This window comes from Rana temporaria, chromosome 3 (genome assembly GCF_905171775.1).
Source record: "Rana temporaria chromosome 3, aRanTem1.1, whole genome shotgun sequence".
Taxonomy (NCBI): Eukaryota; Metazoa; Chordata; class Amphibia; order Anura; family Ranidae; genus Rana; species Rana temporaria.
The window spans coordinates 113,485,930-113,504,752 of NC_053491.1; the positions used below are offsets into that span (position 1 = coordinate 113,485,930).

An 18,823-nucleotide genomic window follows, 5' to 3' on the forward strand; every position below is an offset into this window, starting at 1 on the left:
GCTATGATAAGCTTTAATGGTTCATAAAACAAAATAAGAATTAAAAAGCAAAGTTTCTTGCAATATTCAGTTTTAATACACAGCTCTGCCCTGTAGTATTTCACTATCATTCAACCTACTCTAAGATTGGCCATATATTATACAATTTTCCTATTAAACTTTCCTTTAGATTTACCAAAACCATATAATATGAGGTCAAACCTAAACACTTTTAATGTGTATACAGTCAGGCAGGCCCTTGCACTACACAGTTGAAGGTAAATCTAAAGAAAATTGAACAAAAAAATTGTATAGTGTATGGCCAGCTTGATGCCGCGTACACACGATAATTTTTCGGCATGAAAAAACTTTGTTTTCAAAAAATGTAATTTAAAATGATCGTGTGTGGGCTTCACATCATTTTTCGGGTTCTGAAAAACGCCCCAAAAAAATTAGAACATGCTACATTTTTTAACGACATTTTAAACGATGTAGTTTTTCGGGTTGTAAAAAATGATCGTGTGTGGGCTAAAACGACGCTAAAAACCCGCGCATGCTCAGAAGCAAGTTACGAGACGGGAGCGCTCGTTCTGGTAAAACTACGGTTCATAATGGAGTAAGCACATTCATCACGTAACAGACAGAAAAGCACGAATAGTCTTTTACCAACACGGAATCAGCTAAAGCAGCTCCAAGGGTGGCGTCATCCGCATGGAACTTCCCCTTTATAGTGCCGTCGTACGTGTTGTACGTCACCGTGCTTTTGCTAGAGCATTTTTTAAAAACAATGGTGTGTGGGCAACGTCGTTTTAATGATGAAGTTGGAAAAACTTCGTTTTTTCTACATGCCGAAAAATGATCGTGTGTACGCGGCATGAGTCCAGACTTTGCTGGACCCATCCCCAGTCTGTGAGGACAGTAAAAGGAGAAGCAGAACAGTGATGAGCTCATCTCCGTGTCACTTTGCCCTCTCCCCCTATAAGTAAGCTTCTTGTCAGTACATTATTATTATTATTATACAGGATTTACTGTATATAGCGCCAACAGTTTATGCAGTGCTTACATGAACTGATTAGCTCCTTCTGCCTTTTTCTCTCACACTCAAACTTTGTAGACCAGGGACTGCAAGAGGCTGATCAAATCCAGGTACTGTACTTTTGGTTCTTTTGGTTCATCAACAAGTGAAAAAAAATTATGGCAAAGTGGTTGTAAATGCTTTCTTTATTTTGTTTTAAATAACAAACATGTTATACTTTCTGCAATGGTTTTGCACAGAGTGGCCTTAAACCTTCTTTTCTGGGGTCCCCAATGGTCCTCTTAGCTCCTCCTCTTCTCCGAGTGACCCCATAGCAAGCCACTCAGTGAGGGCTCGATCCTGAGCCGGGCTATGTGTGTCTACTGACACTTCAGCATGGCTTAGCCCCCCCATCTCCTCCTCACTGGATTTGACTGACAGCAGCCCCAGCTATGATATTCTGGTGACGAGGGGGTAATAGAGTTGACCTGCATAATGACCTCATCACTTTTTCACCGTCCAGTCAGCAGGCATTGGGTGCTTTTATGAATAAACTGTGCTGCTGCTGCACTGAATGTTGAGCCTTTGGCTCTGCTGCTTACACAAAGTTGGCTGCACAGAATTACAAATACTCTAGCACAAGGGTCCTCAAACTTTTTTAAACAGGGGGTCTGTTCACTGTCCCTCAGACTGTTGGGCACTGCTCAGGCTGCATTGATCCAGTCCCCCAACAGCGCAGCCTCACCAGTGCCTATTAATGCAGCCTCACCAGTGCCCATACGTGCAACCTGACCAGTACCCATCAATACAGCCTAACCAGTGCCCATCAGCGCAGCTTCACCAGTGCCCATCAGCGCAGCCTCACCAGTGCCCATCAACACAGCCTCACCAGTGCCCATAAGCGCAGCCTCTCCAGTGCAGAGGGATTAGAGAGAGGAGTGCTTTTGGATCACACAGAGCTACTCCCAACTTACCAATGTCAACAGGCACATCGAAGACTGGTCCAGTTCCCCCCTATGGGAGGGGGTCCATGGGAATCTCTGAGTGCTGAGTGCAGACTGCTTGTTGTAAGGGCTCCAGTGCTCGAATGGCCAGTCTGCCCACAGGCTGGGTAAATTACCTTGGCGGGCCATATCTGACCCGCAGTCCGTAGTTTGAGGACCCCTGCTCTAGCAGGTAAAACGGCCCGATACAAATATTTAAACTTCAACTGAGTTCTGCATTAAACAGACGATGCACAAGGTCTTCTGCAACATTTTTGGCCTTGTTTAGAAGATGTTCAAAGACTTGTAAATCCAAGGACAATGTATAGTGTTTTCACTTTTTTTCTTTTACACATAAAAAAAAAGAGGCCATGCAAATAATCATACTGACTTGTTAGCCCCTTCCTACTCAATGTACGCATATGTGACCTCATTAAAGTGGGGCTTCTACCATGGGGCTGCATATATGCACACCTGTGCTGAGAGCACGCTGTGCAACTTCTTAAAGAAAATCAGCCAATGATACTTTATTCATAGTGGGACATTTTCTTTCCCTGCAAGAACTGTCAAGTTACAGTAGATTTTAGGTTTAATTTTCCAACCCGGCCTAAACACAGCTGAAATATGATTTATTGCTATAGAGAACAAAACTAGTATTTATATACGAGACTAACTGCCTCTTTGGCCATCTCTTAAGTTTATCATTGTGCTTTATAATTTAGAGAGAGTCTATTCATGGGTTTCGTGCAAGCTAAAGAGCATTCTGAAAAAATATTTTTTTTTTTTATCATGTACAGTTTGAATGTGCTTGTTGAGCCATGAAGTGTTCCTTTACACATCATGTTTTTCCCCTTTTCTACCCAATCAGACTGCGGTGCCCTTAAAACAGTGAAAAACGCAGAAGTGGAACAATTCTCAGAAACAGACAAGTATATACGGTATAGATGCCTGGACGGCTACAAAAGAAAAGCGGGTACATCAAATTTTGCCATATGTGTATTTAACAGTACCACTAAAAAGGCCTACTGGAAGTATGGAAACCTCTCCTGCATCCGTAAGTGGCACTGAATTTTTTTGTTAAAATATATTGAAACCCCATCTATAAACTATTTGTCCCCTTTTGGTTTGTTAAAGCAGAACTTTACTCTAAAAAATGACTTGGAGTCTCTGGCCCTGCTCCTAACTCGCTAGATTTTGATTGCTGTGCCCTTGGGTGGCAATCAACACTATTAGTAAATATAGTGCCACATCCTTAGTAAATGTTTAAGAGATATGGAGAAAAGATGGACTTTGTAGGCACTACTTATAAATGTAAAAAAAAATATTTTTAATAATCTATAAATATAGTACACTTCAAGGATGCCAAATGCATCTAAGAAAATATATAAAACACTTAGTAAAATACAAATGTCAAAATAGAAGACCAGGTGAGACAGCCACGGATATACGCTTAGATTGTTGTTAACTCTGTCGCCAACATGATATGACACATAAGGTTGGTGTGGCCCGAGTCGGTAAGTCTTGACATATGTAAAAGTTGCTCAACAAGTTTCGCGGATCGTAGCCGCTTCCTCAGGAGCTTTTGAACTGCAACATAGGATAAACTTTTTCGGTTTTCATTGGACAAATGTTCGCTCTGCAAACGGACAAACTTTTCGGCAACAAAAGTCCTACGGTGCAAAGTCCTATCGTGTGTACAGAAGTCCATCGGACTTTTGTCTAAAGTACAAACACGCATGCTCAAAACCAATGTTAAAGTGGTTGTGTAGTCATTTTTTTACTTTTACCTACAGGTAAGCCTATAAAAAAAATATCTCCTAAACCTTTATGGTTTAGGAGATATTCCCATCACAGTGAGCCGCTGACTGCAGCGGCGCATGCGCACAGGGAATTCTCGGCTCAAGGCCCGGACCTTGCCAGAAAGAAGTCTCCCGCACGCATGCTTTAAAATCAACCAACAATAGCAGAAGTTGACCAAAAGAGCTGAAAAACCACGTGATTTGGGGAAAGTTTGCCGAAAAAGTCCTGCCGTGTGTATGCATACCAAGTTCACGGCCAATGCCCTTCAAACAAAAATCCACAGAAAAGTTTGAAGTCCAACCGTGTGTATGAGGCTTAAGATTGATTTCTTGTATGTGGACCAATTCTACTTAGATTCTCTGTGTGTTTTTTTTCACTGAACAGATTACTCTGTCAAACCATGTGCTTGTGCCCATCCAGAATTTGGGCCAGATCCACATAGAAATAGATCGGCGCAGAGTATGTGAGATACGCTACGCCGCTGTAACTTACTTTTGGCTGCTTTGAATCCTCAAAGAATTTGCGCCGTAAGTTACGGCGGCGTAGTGTATCTCTGGCGGCGGAATTCAAATCGGCGATTAGGGGGCGGGTTTTATTTAAATGAAGCACGTCCCTGCGCCGTCCCGAAATTTCCCGGCGTGCATTGCACTAAATGACGTCGCTAGGACGTCATTTTTTTAACTTAGACGGGACTTACGTACATTCCGATTCACGGACGACTTACGCAAAAAAATAAAATTTTAATTTCGACGTGGGAACGACGGCCATACTTAACATGGCAAGTCTAACTATACGCCGCAAAATACCAGCTTTAACTATACGCCGGAAAAAGCCGACTAGAGACGACGTAAAGGAATGCGCCGGCCGCTCGTACGTTCGTGGATCGTCGGAAATAGCTAATTTGCATACCTGACGTGGAAAACGACGTGAACGCCACCCAGCGGACGCCAAAGTATTGCATCTTAGATCCGAAGGCGTACGAAGCCGTACGCCTGTCAGATCTAACCCAGATGCCGTCGTATCTTGGTTTGAGGATTCAAACTAAAGATACAACACGGGTAATTTGAAAGTACGCCGGCGTATCAGTAGATACGCCGGCGTACTTGCTCTGAGGATCTGGCCCACTGTATCTGGCACCTGAATGACAGAATTTGGGATGATGTAGCAGCTTTTAAAGCTGTTAAACTAGCTACTTAATCTTTATTTGAGCAAAATACAGCAGATAAGTGTCTGTCAGTCTGGAAGGGACACAAGCAGTCATAGAAGAAATTCTTCTCCCCCATGACTTTCTCCCAAAGAGACTCATTAGCTCATTCTTGAAATACTGCAGACCAAAAATAGACACAAATGCAGCCAGAAAATAGAAGACATGAACCAAAAGCGGTTGCAACTTCTAGTTAAACAAGTTCAAACAAAACTGAGATATGTAGCCCATGGGTTTTATGAGCATGGTCCGTAACATAACAGGAAGAATGTTAGCCAAGGCACTGAGGAAATGAAGAGAGGTCAGTCACGGCCATAAAATCTTCCATATTTCTGAACAGATAACCTCATACATGATCCAAATTGCTAAACATTTTTTGCAATTTCTATCAGAATCTATACATCGTGAAACTGGAAGAATTTGTCAGACTAATGCCTTGTACACACGATCGGTTTTCGGCGGGAAAACCGAGAACCTGCTCGGCAGCTTTTTCCCCCTACACACGGCCTGTTTTCCTTGCAGGAAAATTGCCATGAGGGCTTTGGTCAGAAATCCCGGCGGTGTGTATGCTCCATCGCAGTGTTTCCCATAGGAAAACTGCCGGGAAAAAGACCGTCGGTCATGTTCTCATTTTTCCTGTCGGGAAAACTGCCATGGAGCATACACACGGCCAGTTTTCCCAGCCAAAAGCTGTCATGGCAGTTTTCCGGACGGGGAAACTGGTCATGTGTACGAGGCATAAAAGAGGAGCTCCAGGTTCCCCCAAAAAAATTTAAAGTCAACAGCTACAAATACTGTAGCTGCTAACTTTTAATATAAGGACACTTACCTGTCCAGGGATTCAGCAATATCCTCACACAAACTGATTCTTCAATCGGCTTCAGGCTCTGGCATATCTAGTAAGGGAAACAGGAAATTAAGCCTTACGGTGTCACAGCCTGTTTCCTACTGCAAGTCGCACTGCTCCTTGAGAATGGTCCCATACTCTTCTGGGACCTGTGATGTATCCCAGAAGACTGTGAGGGGAAGGAGGGGGCTAAACCTCTGGCTAAGATCGCCGTGGCCACCTGAGCCAGAAGTAAGAGCGGGTAGCTGTCAAAACCAGGTACTTGATCCCCCCCAAAATGTGGCAGTGGAGAGGGGGAGGGTGCAAACAAGCGGAGCTTCCCCTTGTGATCTATATTTTGAATAGTTTAGGAAGACTTGGGGATATGGGAAAGGGTTAAGGTTCGCGGAATGCAGTGTTGTGGTTTTGAAGTACTTTTTTGTACTCTGTTTTGATGTTTTATTAAACTTTTAAGACAATGTAGACAATTTACTATTTACTTTTCTTTGAATAAGGAGACCCATCATTACCTATGACTACGCACAGCACACTGACATCACCTACCACATCTGGTAAGATTATTGTATATACACATTTGTTCTGCTCCATGTTTGGATATTTAAATTATTGAATATAGATGCAATGTATATTTTAATTGTTTGTGTTTTCTATATATATATATATATATATATATATATATATATATATATATATATATATATATATATATATATATATATATATATACACACACACACACACACACACACACACACACACACACACACACACACATATATATATATATATATATATACATATACATATATATATATATATACATACACATATACATACACACACATACACAGTAGCTCAGGGCTCAAAATCTCAAGTCCTGAGCTACTAGCCAGGCCTTAAGGCTACTTTCACACTGAGCGCCTGCAAACGCCTCTCCTGTCACTTTAGTGTGAAAGCCAGAGTGCTTTCACACTGGAGCAGTGCACTTGCTGGACGTTAGATAAAGTCCTGCAAGCAGCATGTTTGGGGCACTTTAGGAGTGTTGAATACACCGCTCCTAATGTGCCCCTGCCCATTGAAATCAATTGGCATCACCGCCGAATTGTCTCCAAAACTATTCGGCAATAGTAAACCTCATTCATCGGCTGCTAACGGGGGTTAAAAAGTGCCCCGCTAGCAGCCGAAAAGTGTAGCTAAAACTATGGTAAAGCTCCGCTTCACTGCCGAAGCCCCCACCGCCTCAGTGTGAAAGTGCCCTAAGAGTTACTCGCCACCAGTTGCCCCACCCAACCGCTATCCTGCCCCGCCACTAATGCCACCCCTAAACACGCCCTCATAAATTATCTCAAGAAATTACACTGTTGAATGTTTTATGCAGAATTAAGTTACAAAAATAAACAACAACTTTATCAGTACCCATCAGTGCAGCCTCACCAGTGCCCGCCCAAACCCCCCCCTCTCCCCTCCCCTGATACGTCTCCTCACTCGCCCTCAGCTAAATTCCAAACTCCCCCTCAGTGGAAATTGAGGGCTGCAGTAGCTCATTAGATGATATATATTATCGGGACCCAAGGGGTAAACAGGGGCTGGGAGGAACTTCAGTCAACTTAAAGTTCTCTTTATTCAGCAAAACAGGAAAATAATGGCAGACTTTTAGCTGGATTCAGGTATGCGGGCGCATCCTTGCGGCGGCGTAGCGTATCGTATTTACACTACGCCGTCGTAAGTTAGCAAGGCAAGTACTGTATTCACAAAGTAATTGCCTGCTAAGTTACGGCGGCGTAGCGTAAATGGGGCCGGCGTAAGCGCGCCTAATTTAAAATGACGATGTGGGGGGCGTGTTGTATGTAAATTAACTGTGACCTGACGTGATTGACGTTTTTTAAGAACGGCGCATGCGCCGTCCGTGTACATATCCCAGTGTGCATTGCGGCAAAGTACGCCGCACAGACGTATTGGTTTCGACGTGGACGTAAATTACATCCAGCCCTATTCACAGACGACTTATGCAAACGACATAAAATTTTGACGCGGGAACGACGGCCATACTTAACATTACTAGTCCAGCTATTTGATGGAATAACTTTATGCCTGAAAATGCCTTACGTAAACGGCGTATGTGTACTGCGTCTGCCGGGCGTACGTTTGTGAATAGGCGTATCTAGTGATTTACATATTCTACGCCGAACGCAATGGAAGCGCCACCTAGCAGCCAGCCTAAAAATTACACTTTAAGATACGACGGTGTAAGACACTTACGCCGCTCGTATCTTAGCCTAATTTAAGCGTATCTGGTTACCAGAATACGCTTAAATTTGCGTCGGTGCAGATTCAGACTTAGGCTGGCGTATCTAGTGATACGCCGGCCTAAGTCTTTCTGAATCTGCCTATTTGTCTTTACGGGCAGCTCAAAACAACTCAAGAAACTCTGCTCATCAGTACAACACAGACTTTTTAAATCATGTTCAGCATCACAGCCAAAACATCAACAATATTGCAAAAGTCCCAGTTACAGGCTAGCTTACCCAGCAGGTTCAAGACAATGCAGGGAGGCTTCCATCCAGCTTTCAGGTCTCCTCGGAACTGATAGCAAACCAGCCACCATCCAGCCTCCTTGACCAGCTGCTTAAACACAGGGCTGAAGAGAAAGTACCTACCCTCTTCATTAACCCTCTCTTAACCTACTCCAGGCTGACTCTCTACAATACATACTGTGTGTGTGTGTGTGTGTGTGTGTGTGTGTGTGTGTATGTGTGTATATATATATATATATATATATATATATATATATATATATATATATACACACATACATACATACATACATGTATATATAAAAAAAATCCCAACAAGTAAAGGGGATGGACACCTGGTCTTTCTGCTTTTTTTATTCAAAATTGCATGTAAGACCCCATTCACACCTGAGCGACAAAACGCCCGACGCCGGACGCTTCTGTCGCTAGAGGGGAGAATTCCCATTGCTGTCTATGGAGATGGTTCACATCTCATAGACGCCGAACGCCTGTCGCCTGAAAAAAAGTCCCGGACCCTTTTTTTCAGGCGACATAGGCATTTTCCCATTGACAGCAATGGGAAGACTTTGAGAAAAAAAAAAAAAAAAAAAAGTGAAAGTTTTGTACTCGCGGCAAAATACGCCGCTACACGCGAACGCGGCTGTCGCTCAGATGTGAATGCAGCCTTACACAGAACTGAGAACTTCGGTTTCAGGAAACACTGTCCTCCTCCAAGTTCACAAGTAGTCAAAATAATAATAAAACATGTGGCATGTACCCACACCAGAACTGGAATAAGCTCATTAAGGAAATAAACATTGTAACTCTTCCACCACCATATCAATTACAACAAATGAAACTAGTTATGTTATCTATTTCACTTTCATGTGCCAAAAAGAACAGCTTAAAGTGATTGTAAAGTTTGTAATGTTTTTTTTTAAATAATAAACATGTCATACTGCTCTTTGCAATAGTTTTGTCTGTGCAGCCCAGATACTCCTCTTTTCGGGTACCCTGCTGGAGATCCTGGCCCCTCCTTCCTGCCAAGTTCCCCCATAGCAAGCCACTTGCTATGGGGGCACGTGTGTGTGCTTGCTCCTGAGCCAGCTTTGTGTGTCCATTGACACACAGAGCTAGCTCGGCCCCACCCTCTCTCTCCTTGCTGGCTGTGATTAACAGCAGCAGTAGCCAATGGCTCTCGCTGCTGCCTCTCTGTCCAACCAGGAGGGAGTGAGCCAAGAGAGTTCCTGCTCTTATGCACATCGCTGAATCGAGATCGGGCTCAGGTAAGTGTTTAGGGACGGCTGGGCAGTAGCTGCATGCACAGAATAACAAAAGCTAAACAATCAATCATATATTCTTACAGCAATAAATACAAATCATAAGCCTTTTATTAGTAATCATTACATTTTATTCCTTTTTTTGTCATTCCATTTTATTACTACTGAAAATAATTTTGATGTATAAGGCCGGGTACTAACGAGCAAACATGTACGATGAAACCGGTCCGTCGGACCGTTTTTACCGTACATGTCTGCCAGAGGGCTTCTGTACGATGGCTGTACTAACCATCGTACAGAAGTCCGCGCATAAACAATACGCGGGGCGTGTCCGCGTCGTCGCCGCGACGATGACGCAGCGATGACGCGGTGATGTGGGCGGGCCTGCCATTTAAAGGCTTCCACGCATGCGTCAAAGTCATTCGACGCATGCGAGGGACGGCGGGCGCTCGGACATGTACGGTAGGTCTGTACCGACGACCGTACATGTCCGAGCGGGCAGGATTCCAGCGGACGGTTTTAAAACACGTCCAGGAATATTTGTCTGCTGGGAAAAGGCCCGGTGGGCAAATGTTTGCTGGAATTCGGCACGCTCGCGCCTACACACGACCGAACATGTATGCTGAAACTGGTCCGCGGACCAGTTTCAGCATACATGTTTGGTCGTGTGTACGGGGCCTAAAGGAGTTTGTGTGTGTATGGGTGTTAAAGTAAAAACAATCCAACAGTGCCGGGGATGTTATTACTCCCACTGATACCAATGTTGGTGGGTCTTTTAGTACATTTATTACTCCCACTTAGGTCCACTTTCCCACGGGGTGGATCAGTAATGATCCGCCCTGTGAACCTCCGCTTGCTCAGCGGGGATCGCTCCGTTGATCCCCGCTGAGCCGGCAGATGACAGGGCGGTCCCCGCACACTGTGCAGGGACCGCCCTGTCTTTTCTCCGCTCTCCCCTACGGGGGGATCGGATGAACACGGACCGTCTGTTCGTGTTCACTCGATCCGATCCGCAGACGGAAGGAAAAATAGGGGTTTCCTCCGTCTGCAGAATCGGAGGAATGCGGAAGTGGCCGTAATCGGGTGTCAGCGGATGTTCATCCGTTGACACCCGCGATCTCATAGGGACTAATGTATGTCCCCTTTTCATCCGTACATGGGTGAATGAAAAAGCAGACTTAGGGTTCGCATGTGTGAAAGGGCCCTAACACCAATGTTGGGGCACCATTCCTCCCACTGACCACTGATGCTCAGACCAAAAGCCAGTTGACACTGCACCCTGATCACACACCGAGGGAAGGCCCCTTCCCCCCTACCCTGGAGCCCATGGCTCAGTGTGCTCCTACTTGCCCCGACACAAGGACTCCAAAGCATTTTGAGAAAGCCATACAAAATATGTACTTTATTCCTCCAGTCTGCGTCACAACCTGCTGATAGGCACCATTCTGGTCATGGGCAGGCCCGGATTTACTCCCTTTGCCGCCCCAAGGCCGGGTCCTTCAATGCCGCCCCCGCCTGCGCAGTACGGGGGGGGGGGCATTATCCGCCGGGGGACTTTTTCGGCAGGACACTGAGAAGGGGGGGGGGGTGTTGCTTTCAAAAAGGACATTGAGCATTGGGGAGTGCTGCTGCCGAAAATGACAAAATGACATTGAGAAGGAGGGGGGTTGCTGCTGCCAAGAACTATCTCACCTCCTCTTCCCTCTGTTTTTTCTCCTCTCACCATCCGCATGACAGGGGGGGAACTCCCGATATGAAAGTGACCTCTCCTCTCAGCCGCAGTGCCGCCCCTGCACCCACTGCCGCCCCGAGGCCTGGCCTTGTTGGCCTTGTCTGGAATCCGGCCCTGGTCATGGGCCTGCATATGGAACAGTAAAGGCCAGGATACATGGTGGGGGTAGTCAGCCAGGACTGAAAGAGGCAAATTCTCGGTGGTGTAAATCACTTGCCACAGAAAGCCCATCACTGGAATATATAATAGGGGTTAATTAAACCTATTTCTAGCATAGTTAAGAACTGGCTGTAAAATTGTTTATTTGCCACTTTTGACCTTCCCTGCCTCCCTGGTAAACAATCTACTCTGACAGCCTTTCACAGCTGTTGGCTTTCCACAAAGACGCAAGCAGCAGTAGAGTATTGTTTATGCAATACCCCTTATTGGCTAATTTAAATGATTAAATATTCCAGTGTTCAGGATATCTGAACTTGTTCAGGCTTTATATATTAATAAAGCTTTAAGAATGTATCTAAGTTATCCCAAAAGCTTACATCCTTAATATTTTATGTTAGACAGTAAAGCGTATTGCCTAAACGCCACACTTTCTGCATAGAGATTCAAGACATACAGCTTCTACTCCCTAAACATTGTCATGACCCATTTCACTCTCTCCTAAAATGTGATATATGCACAGCATTCTTGTATGTTATGGTTGGCACACCTCTGTGTTTTCCCTTCTACAATACTGACAGTTCAGAGTTGTGAATTGCTGCTCTTTCTGCCTTTGCCACAATCTCCTCCACCACTTTTTTGGGTCCTTTCTCCTTTGGATAACCACTGATGATGTAATTTTGGTATGCAAGCTTGAGTTACATTAATCCAGCGCTTAGCTCCATCCATTCTAGACATCTTACAGATGCCAAGAATTGGCAGTTACTGTGCACGAGAAAAGGGTTTTTAGGTAGAAGAGTAATATGAAATCTCTTGCCCAAAAAAATAGGTTACACCATTTAAAAAAAATAAAGTTCCACTAATATGGGCTTCTTACTAAACATATGCACACAATGTGGCTAAATGACCCAGAATTAGAGAACCACAGGATCTGCATATCATAGATGGTATGCATAGTCATGATGACTTGATTATTTTGGGGTTTTAATGCACGATAAAATGGATCAAAACCCTTTAAAGTGTTTCTAAGGCCAAGCCACTTTTCCCACCATGCATTCCCTGCATAGAGGTAAAAAATGCCCTAGTAATTTTATCCTTCCCTCACCTCCCTATATACTTACCTGATTCCTTTCTTGATCCAGCGTTGTTCCTTTCTGCAGCAGCACTGGTCTGTGTTCCCCTCCTCACAGGAAACACAGGCAGCAGAGGGAGCCATTGGCTCCTGCTGCTCTCAATCAAATCCTGTAAGGAGGGAGCGGGGCCCGAGCTGCACTGTGTGTCTATGGAGCAAGCCTGCAGGAGTGCCATAGCAAGCAGCTTGCTATGGAGTCACACTCAGAAGAGGAGTAGCCAAGATCACCAGCAGGGGACCCCAGAAGAGGAGGTAAGTATAACATGTTTGTTATTGTAGATTAAAGCGGAGTTCCACCCAAAAGCTTTTAGGAACCCTCCCCCCTCTGGTGTCACATTTGACACCTTTCGGGGGGGAGGGGGGTGCAGATACCTGTATAAAACAGGTATTTGCACCACTTCCAGGTATTGACTCCCACGGCCCCTTTGTGTCACACCCCCCCCCCCCCCCCCACCGCTGTCTTCTGGAAAACACAGTGTTCCCAGGAGAGAGCGGGGGCCAGTGACGGCTTCACTTCCTGATTCCCTCACCAAGCATTGCGGCGGCAACATTCGAGGACCGAGTGATTGCTCGTCCTCGTCTGCCGACATCGCGGGTGGGTGTGCTGGACAGGTAAGTGTAAGCTTCAGTATTTGTAGCTGCTGGCTTTTAAAAAAAAAAAATTGGGGGGGTCCTCCGCTTTAAGTACTTTGCAACACCTTAAAATGGTCCTAAGAGACCACAAACTTTTTTCAGGTGACAACAGTCACATTCAATTCAGTTTTCCTGTTGCTTGAGTCTATTAATGTTGTTGGGTTGCAGTATGCAACTATGAAACCCACTAGCAAGAGCAATGCACCTAACAATGGGAAATATCTGTCAGCACCATTCTCTATACAACTTCAAGAAGTAAATCATCCCCTGATGTTAAAGGCAGGTTCACAGCTTTGACCAATTGTGAATGGATGATCCAGCTCTGCATGGGATGGTGGAAAATGTGCTTATATGATGCAGTTGAATTACTTTCATTGTCCCATGTACAAGCCAGCTATTTGACTGTTTCTGGCGATATATGGAAAATTCAAGCAATCTTTTATTGGGAACATAAATGTGCAGTTTAATACATGTTTGTTCACAGAAAGAGCAACTGAGTGTAAAAAAAAAAAAAAAAAAACTATTTAACTATTTAATCAATGATCAATAAACAATGACCAGGTTGTGTTTCTTGATGATTGCAGATCAACAGCATTATACAGCTTTTCCAACTACTGGAGCATCTACAAAATACATTATGGATACCACCAGCTCAACAACTTCTGGTAAGCAACAGATATTAAAACATTTAGAGTAGAAAATTATAGATTGGATAAAAAGTATTGTTCATGTGATAACAGTACAGATTCCCTTGGGCCCTTTCACACATGCGGACAGTATGTCTGTATTTCATCTATCCGTTTTCGGATGAAATAAGGACATTTATGTATCCTTATGGGATAGCGGTGGTCAGCGGATGAACATCTCATTGGTCCCCACTATGGTCCGATTCTGCAGACGGAAGAAAATCCTATTTTTCCATCCGTCTGCGGATCGGATCGGGTGAACACGGACATACGGTCCATGTTCATCCGATCCCCCCATAGAGGAGAGTGGAGATCTGACAGGGTGGTCCCTGCACAGTCATCTTCCGGCTCAGCGGGGATCAACGGAGCGATCCCCGCTGAGCAAACAGATATTTAAGGAACAGATCCTCACGGGATGTTAGTGTGAAAGGGCCCTTATTGTCTGGACTGTGCCCAAGATGTTTACTACTTAAGCAAAATGCCAGTAAACACTGTGTGTCCACTCAATTAGATATAGCTGCACATTTACTTAAAAAGTCAGAGCCTCATGCTGCAGCACCTGAATACATAAAGCATGCAGACATGGACAAGAGATTTAGGTGGAATTAGGAAAGGTATTTGATCTAAATGAGTTTGGCTGTCGAATGACTGTTGGTTCCGAATTTGATTGTTGCAGTATCTAGGAAACAGCTGACTTCTTGGATTTTCAAGCATTACAGCATCTAGAGAATTTACAGAAAACATTGCGTAAAAACTAAAAAAAAAAAAACATTCACCTAGTGAGAGGCTGTTCTGTGGATGTTTATAATAGAGGCCAAAGGACAATGACCACACTTGGTTAGGCTAAATATCTGAAAAAGGGGAAAGCTGCTGTCATTAAAAAGCTCTCAAAGTGTAAGGCCTCGTACACACGACCGAGTTTCTCTGCAAAAACCAGCAAGAAACTTGCTGGGATTTTTTTTTTGCCGAGGAAACCGGTCGTGTGTACATTTTTCGACGAGGAAACTGTCGAGGATCCCGTCGAGCCAAAAAGAGAGCATGTCTTCTTTTTCCTCGATGGGAATGGAGAAACTTGCCTTGTCGAGTTCCTCGACAGCCTAACAAGGAACTCGACGAGGAAAACGATGTGTTTCACCCGTCGAGTTCCTCGGTCGTGTGTACGAGGCTTAACCTATAAATGGTGGCTGCGCTTTCCCCTTCTAGCAATACCCAACAATATACTACATCATGTAACTGCCTAAAATTTGTGTACAATACCATGTGCAAATATTACAAATACCATGCAAAAAATAAAACCATTGTATGAAGAAATGTATAAAAGTGTCCAGTGCTATCATTTCTTATATAAAGGAAAGCCCCATCCCACCCACCAACAGTTTTTTTAGACTATGTAGGCAATGTATGATATTTATATATGGGATTTTTATCAATGAATTAAAGAATTATTGATAGAGATGTCCTCTATCAATGAGAATTATATCTTATTCTGAAACCAGAAAAAGACCCCTTCATTTTTTGTGAATTATAGACTGATATCTTTAAAAGGAGTTGATCTAAAAATCTTTGCCAAGGTTTTAACTAGTCAATTACAACTAGTACATCTTGACCAAGTTGGCTTTGACAGTGGATGAGAGGCTAGAAATAATATGCTTAAAGCCCTTCTGTTGACAGAATATGCCTGTACTCGTGATATTCCTCTCTGCCGTTCAGCGGTTGACAACAAAAAGTCTTTCGATCGTGTTAGTTGGGAATTTGTACAGCTATATCTTCGACAGATTGGACTAGGCCCTCTTGACAGGATCTCTGTCTCTTGTATTCCCTCTTTAAAATGGAACATGTCGGGGATATCATCTATCACCCCTTCTATATGTTCTTACAATGGAACACCTGGCAACCGTCTCGTGACAGAATCCTAACATCACGGGCATCTCGGTTGGTCCTCGCCACGGAAAAAAATGACCCTGCTTTTATTTGTAACACAACTACATATCTCCCTTCCCACCTAATTCTGGAATTCCAGAGATTTGGTGAAGTCAGTAACTTTAAGGTTGACTATAATAAATCAGAACTTCTCAATAATTCTTTATCAAAAACAAAATAAACATTTGATTTCAAATATATATTTGTATTAAATTTAAAACAGTTTATTAATATTATTATTAATTATTTATTTTTTACTTTGGATTTCAAAGGCTTTTTTAACATGTGACCAGCAGCGGAGGACTAGAAGCTCCTCCTGCTTATGTTTACCTGCAGACAGGCTGGGAAAGAGCTGGGCCATGTGACAGCCATATATCGATTAGGAAAAAGGTAGTTAGATGTTTTTTTTTTTATTAAAGCGGTTGTATACCCGCATATGCAATTTTTATTTTTTTACACCTGCAAGGCAAAAGACATAATGAGCTAGTATGCACCACACACTAGCTCATTATGAAATACTTACCTCGGAACGAGGAGAAGAGAACTTACCTGGTCCACGCCGAGCGAGATGTCATCTTGACTCGGTGTGTCTTCCGGGTATCACCGCTCCAGCGCTGTGATTGGCTGGAGCGGCGATGTCGTCACTCCCGCGCATGCACGCGGGAGACTTCAATTCGGCAAGGTCCGGCGGCTGCCAGTCCTTTAGCCGAGGATCTATACCTACAGGTAAGCCTTATTATAGGCTTACCTGTAGGTAAAAGTTTAAAAAAAGGGTATACAACCACTTTAAGATAAAGATAATTAGAGTGCCATCATCCATATACAGAACTACATTGTAAACTAAACAGTGTGGCCCAGATTCTTGTATATCGGCGTATCTATGCGGCGGCGTAACGTATCCGATTTACGTTATGCCGCCACAATTTACACGGGCAAGTGCTGTATTCTCAAAGCACTTGCTCCGTAAGTTGCGGCGGCGTAACGTAAATCACCCGGCGGAATTCAAATTCGGCGGGTAGGGGGCGTGTATCATTTAAATCAAGCGCGTCCCCGTGCCGAACGAACTGCGCATGCGCCATCCGTAAAATATCCCAGTGTGTATTGCTCCAAATGACGTCGCAAGGACGTCATTGGTTTCGACGTGAACGTAAATGACGTCCAGCCCCATTCACGGACGACTTACGCAAACGACGTAACTTTTTAAAATTTCGACGCGGGAACGACGGCCATACTTAACATTGTTGCACCGCACTTATGCCACCATATAGCAGGGGCAACATTACGCCAGGAAAAGCCTAACGTAAACGTCGTAACTTTACTGCGTCGGCCGCGCATACATTCGGGAATTCGCGTATCTAGCTAATTTGCATACTCAATGCGGAATTCGACGGAAGCGCCATCTAGCGGGCAAAAAAAATTGCAGTTTAGATCCGATGGCGTAAGAGACTTGCGCCTGTCGGATCTAATGGATATCTATGTGTAACTGATTCTAACAATCAGTGGCATAGATACGACAGGTCAGAGTAGGACTTACGACGGCGTACATGGCGCTGCGCCGTCGTAAGTCCTTTGAGAATCTGGCCCTGTGTGTTTAGTATCACTTTAATTATACAGATTACAACTATTTCCATTTTCACTACTTAAAGTGTTTGTTACCCCAGCACTTCATATTCCTGATATGTGCCTGTTGCATCATGTATTTTCTATGAAGAAGTATCCTGTTCTCTTTGTATTGCTTCCCCTGTGTGAAATCCCTGGTGTTCCTGTCAGTCCCTCTTGCTATGCTGATAAACTAAAGGGTAATAATATATTTATAACAGTGTTTTTAAATCTTTACACAAAAGATTTGCCTTTCATTGAAATTTTTAACTGAATGCGTTGTTTTACAAGGTGATAATTTACAATCATTTTAATGATAATGAATAAAACAAACCAAAAATATGATGAGACGAGTCCATTTTTAGAAAATACGATAATTCACTATGATTAGGTCATTTTGGATATTATCTTGTTTTATCCATATATATATAAACATTGAAACATTTAAGTGGTTCTAAAGGCTCAATTTTTTTTACCTTGATACAGTCTGTGCATGAAGGTAAAAAACCTCCTCTGTGTAGCAGCCCCCCCCCCCCCCCCAGCCCCCCTAATACTTACCTAAAACCCATCTCAAACCAGCATTGTGCACGAGAGCCTTGGCTCTCCGGGGACTCCTCTTCATTGTCTGAGACAGTCAATGGCTCCCACTGCTGTCAATCACAGCCAGTGAGCCAATGAGGAGAGAGGGGGCAGGGCCGAGTCTCGGCTATGTGTGTGTGTGAATGGACTGACTGTGCCCCCATTGCAAGGTGCTTGCTCTGAGGGCAGGTGGGAGGCGGGAGGGACCAAGAGCGCCGGCGAGGGACACGAAAAGAGGAGGATCGTGGCTGCTCTGTGCAAAACCACTGCACAGCGCAGGTAAGTATAACGTGCATGTTTTTTTAAGAACGTTTTTAATATCACTTTAAGCCAATTTTGGATAATCCTTTCCAATTTGTACTGAACCATATCACGATTTTGTCTGATACAATAATAAGAGTTACATTTACTCTTATTTCCTCCTCTTCTGGATGAACCTGTCTTGTAACTAATCTTAGCATGTTTTTTCTTTAACCCCCCCTTGTGTGCTTGTTTCAGACTTGGGACAATGGGAAAAAATTGCACACACACGTTTCATAGAAATAGACAATAGAAAGAAATATTCTGTGCTTGTCCTCATATAACACTGGTCTGTGTTTGCTGTGTACAAGGACTGGCAAACACAGACAGTAACTTGAATAGCAAACGTGTGAATTTGAGAAGGTACAGGTAAGTTACAGATAAACATGGTCAATTGTCATTGTCAAGTCACCTGTTTACCATGAGTATCAAATAATTATCCCATCATAGCCAGTTTTCAAGGTC

The 18,823-nt window shown here is 43.8% G+C and overlaps 1 protein-coding gene across 2 annotated transcripts in view; it reads left to right on the forward strand.

The window, feature by feature from the left end:
- The window catches only part of IL15RA (interleukin 15 receptor subunit alpha), a 109,501-nt gene that overhangs the window by 60,525 nt on the left and 30,153 nt on the right, over positions 1 to 18,823 (forward strand). For both annotated transcript variants that reach the window (XM_040343276.1, XM_040343277.1), the window contains exons 2-4: positions 2,846 to 3,031; positions 6,323 to 6,379; positions 13,859 to 13,939. In XM_040343276.1, coding sequence (XP_040199210.1) covers positions 2,846 to 3,031; positions 6,323 to 6,379; positions 13,859 to 13,939 — 324 coding nt within the window. The remainder of the gene's footprint in view (positions 1 to 2,845; positions 3,032 to 6,322; positions 6,380 to 13,858; positions 13,940 to 18,823) is intronic.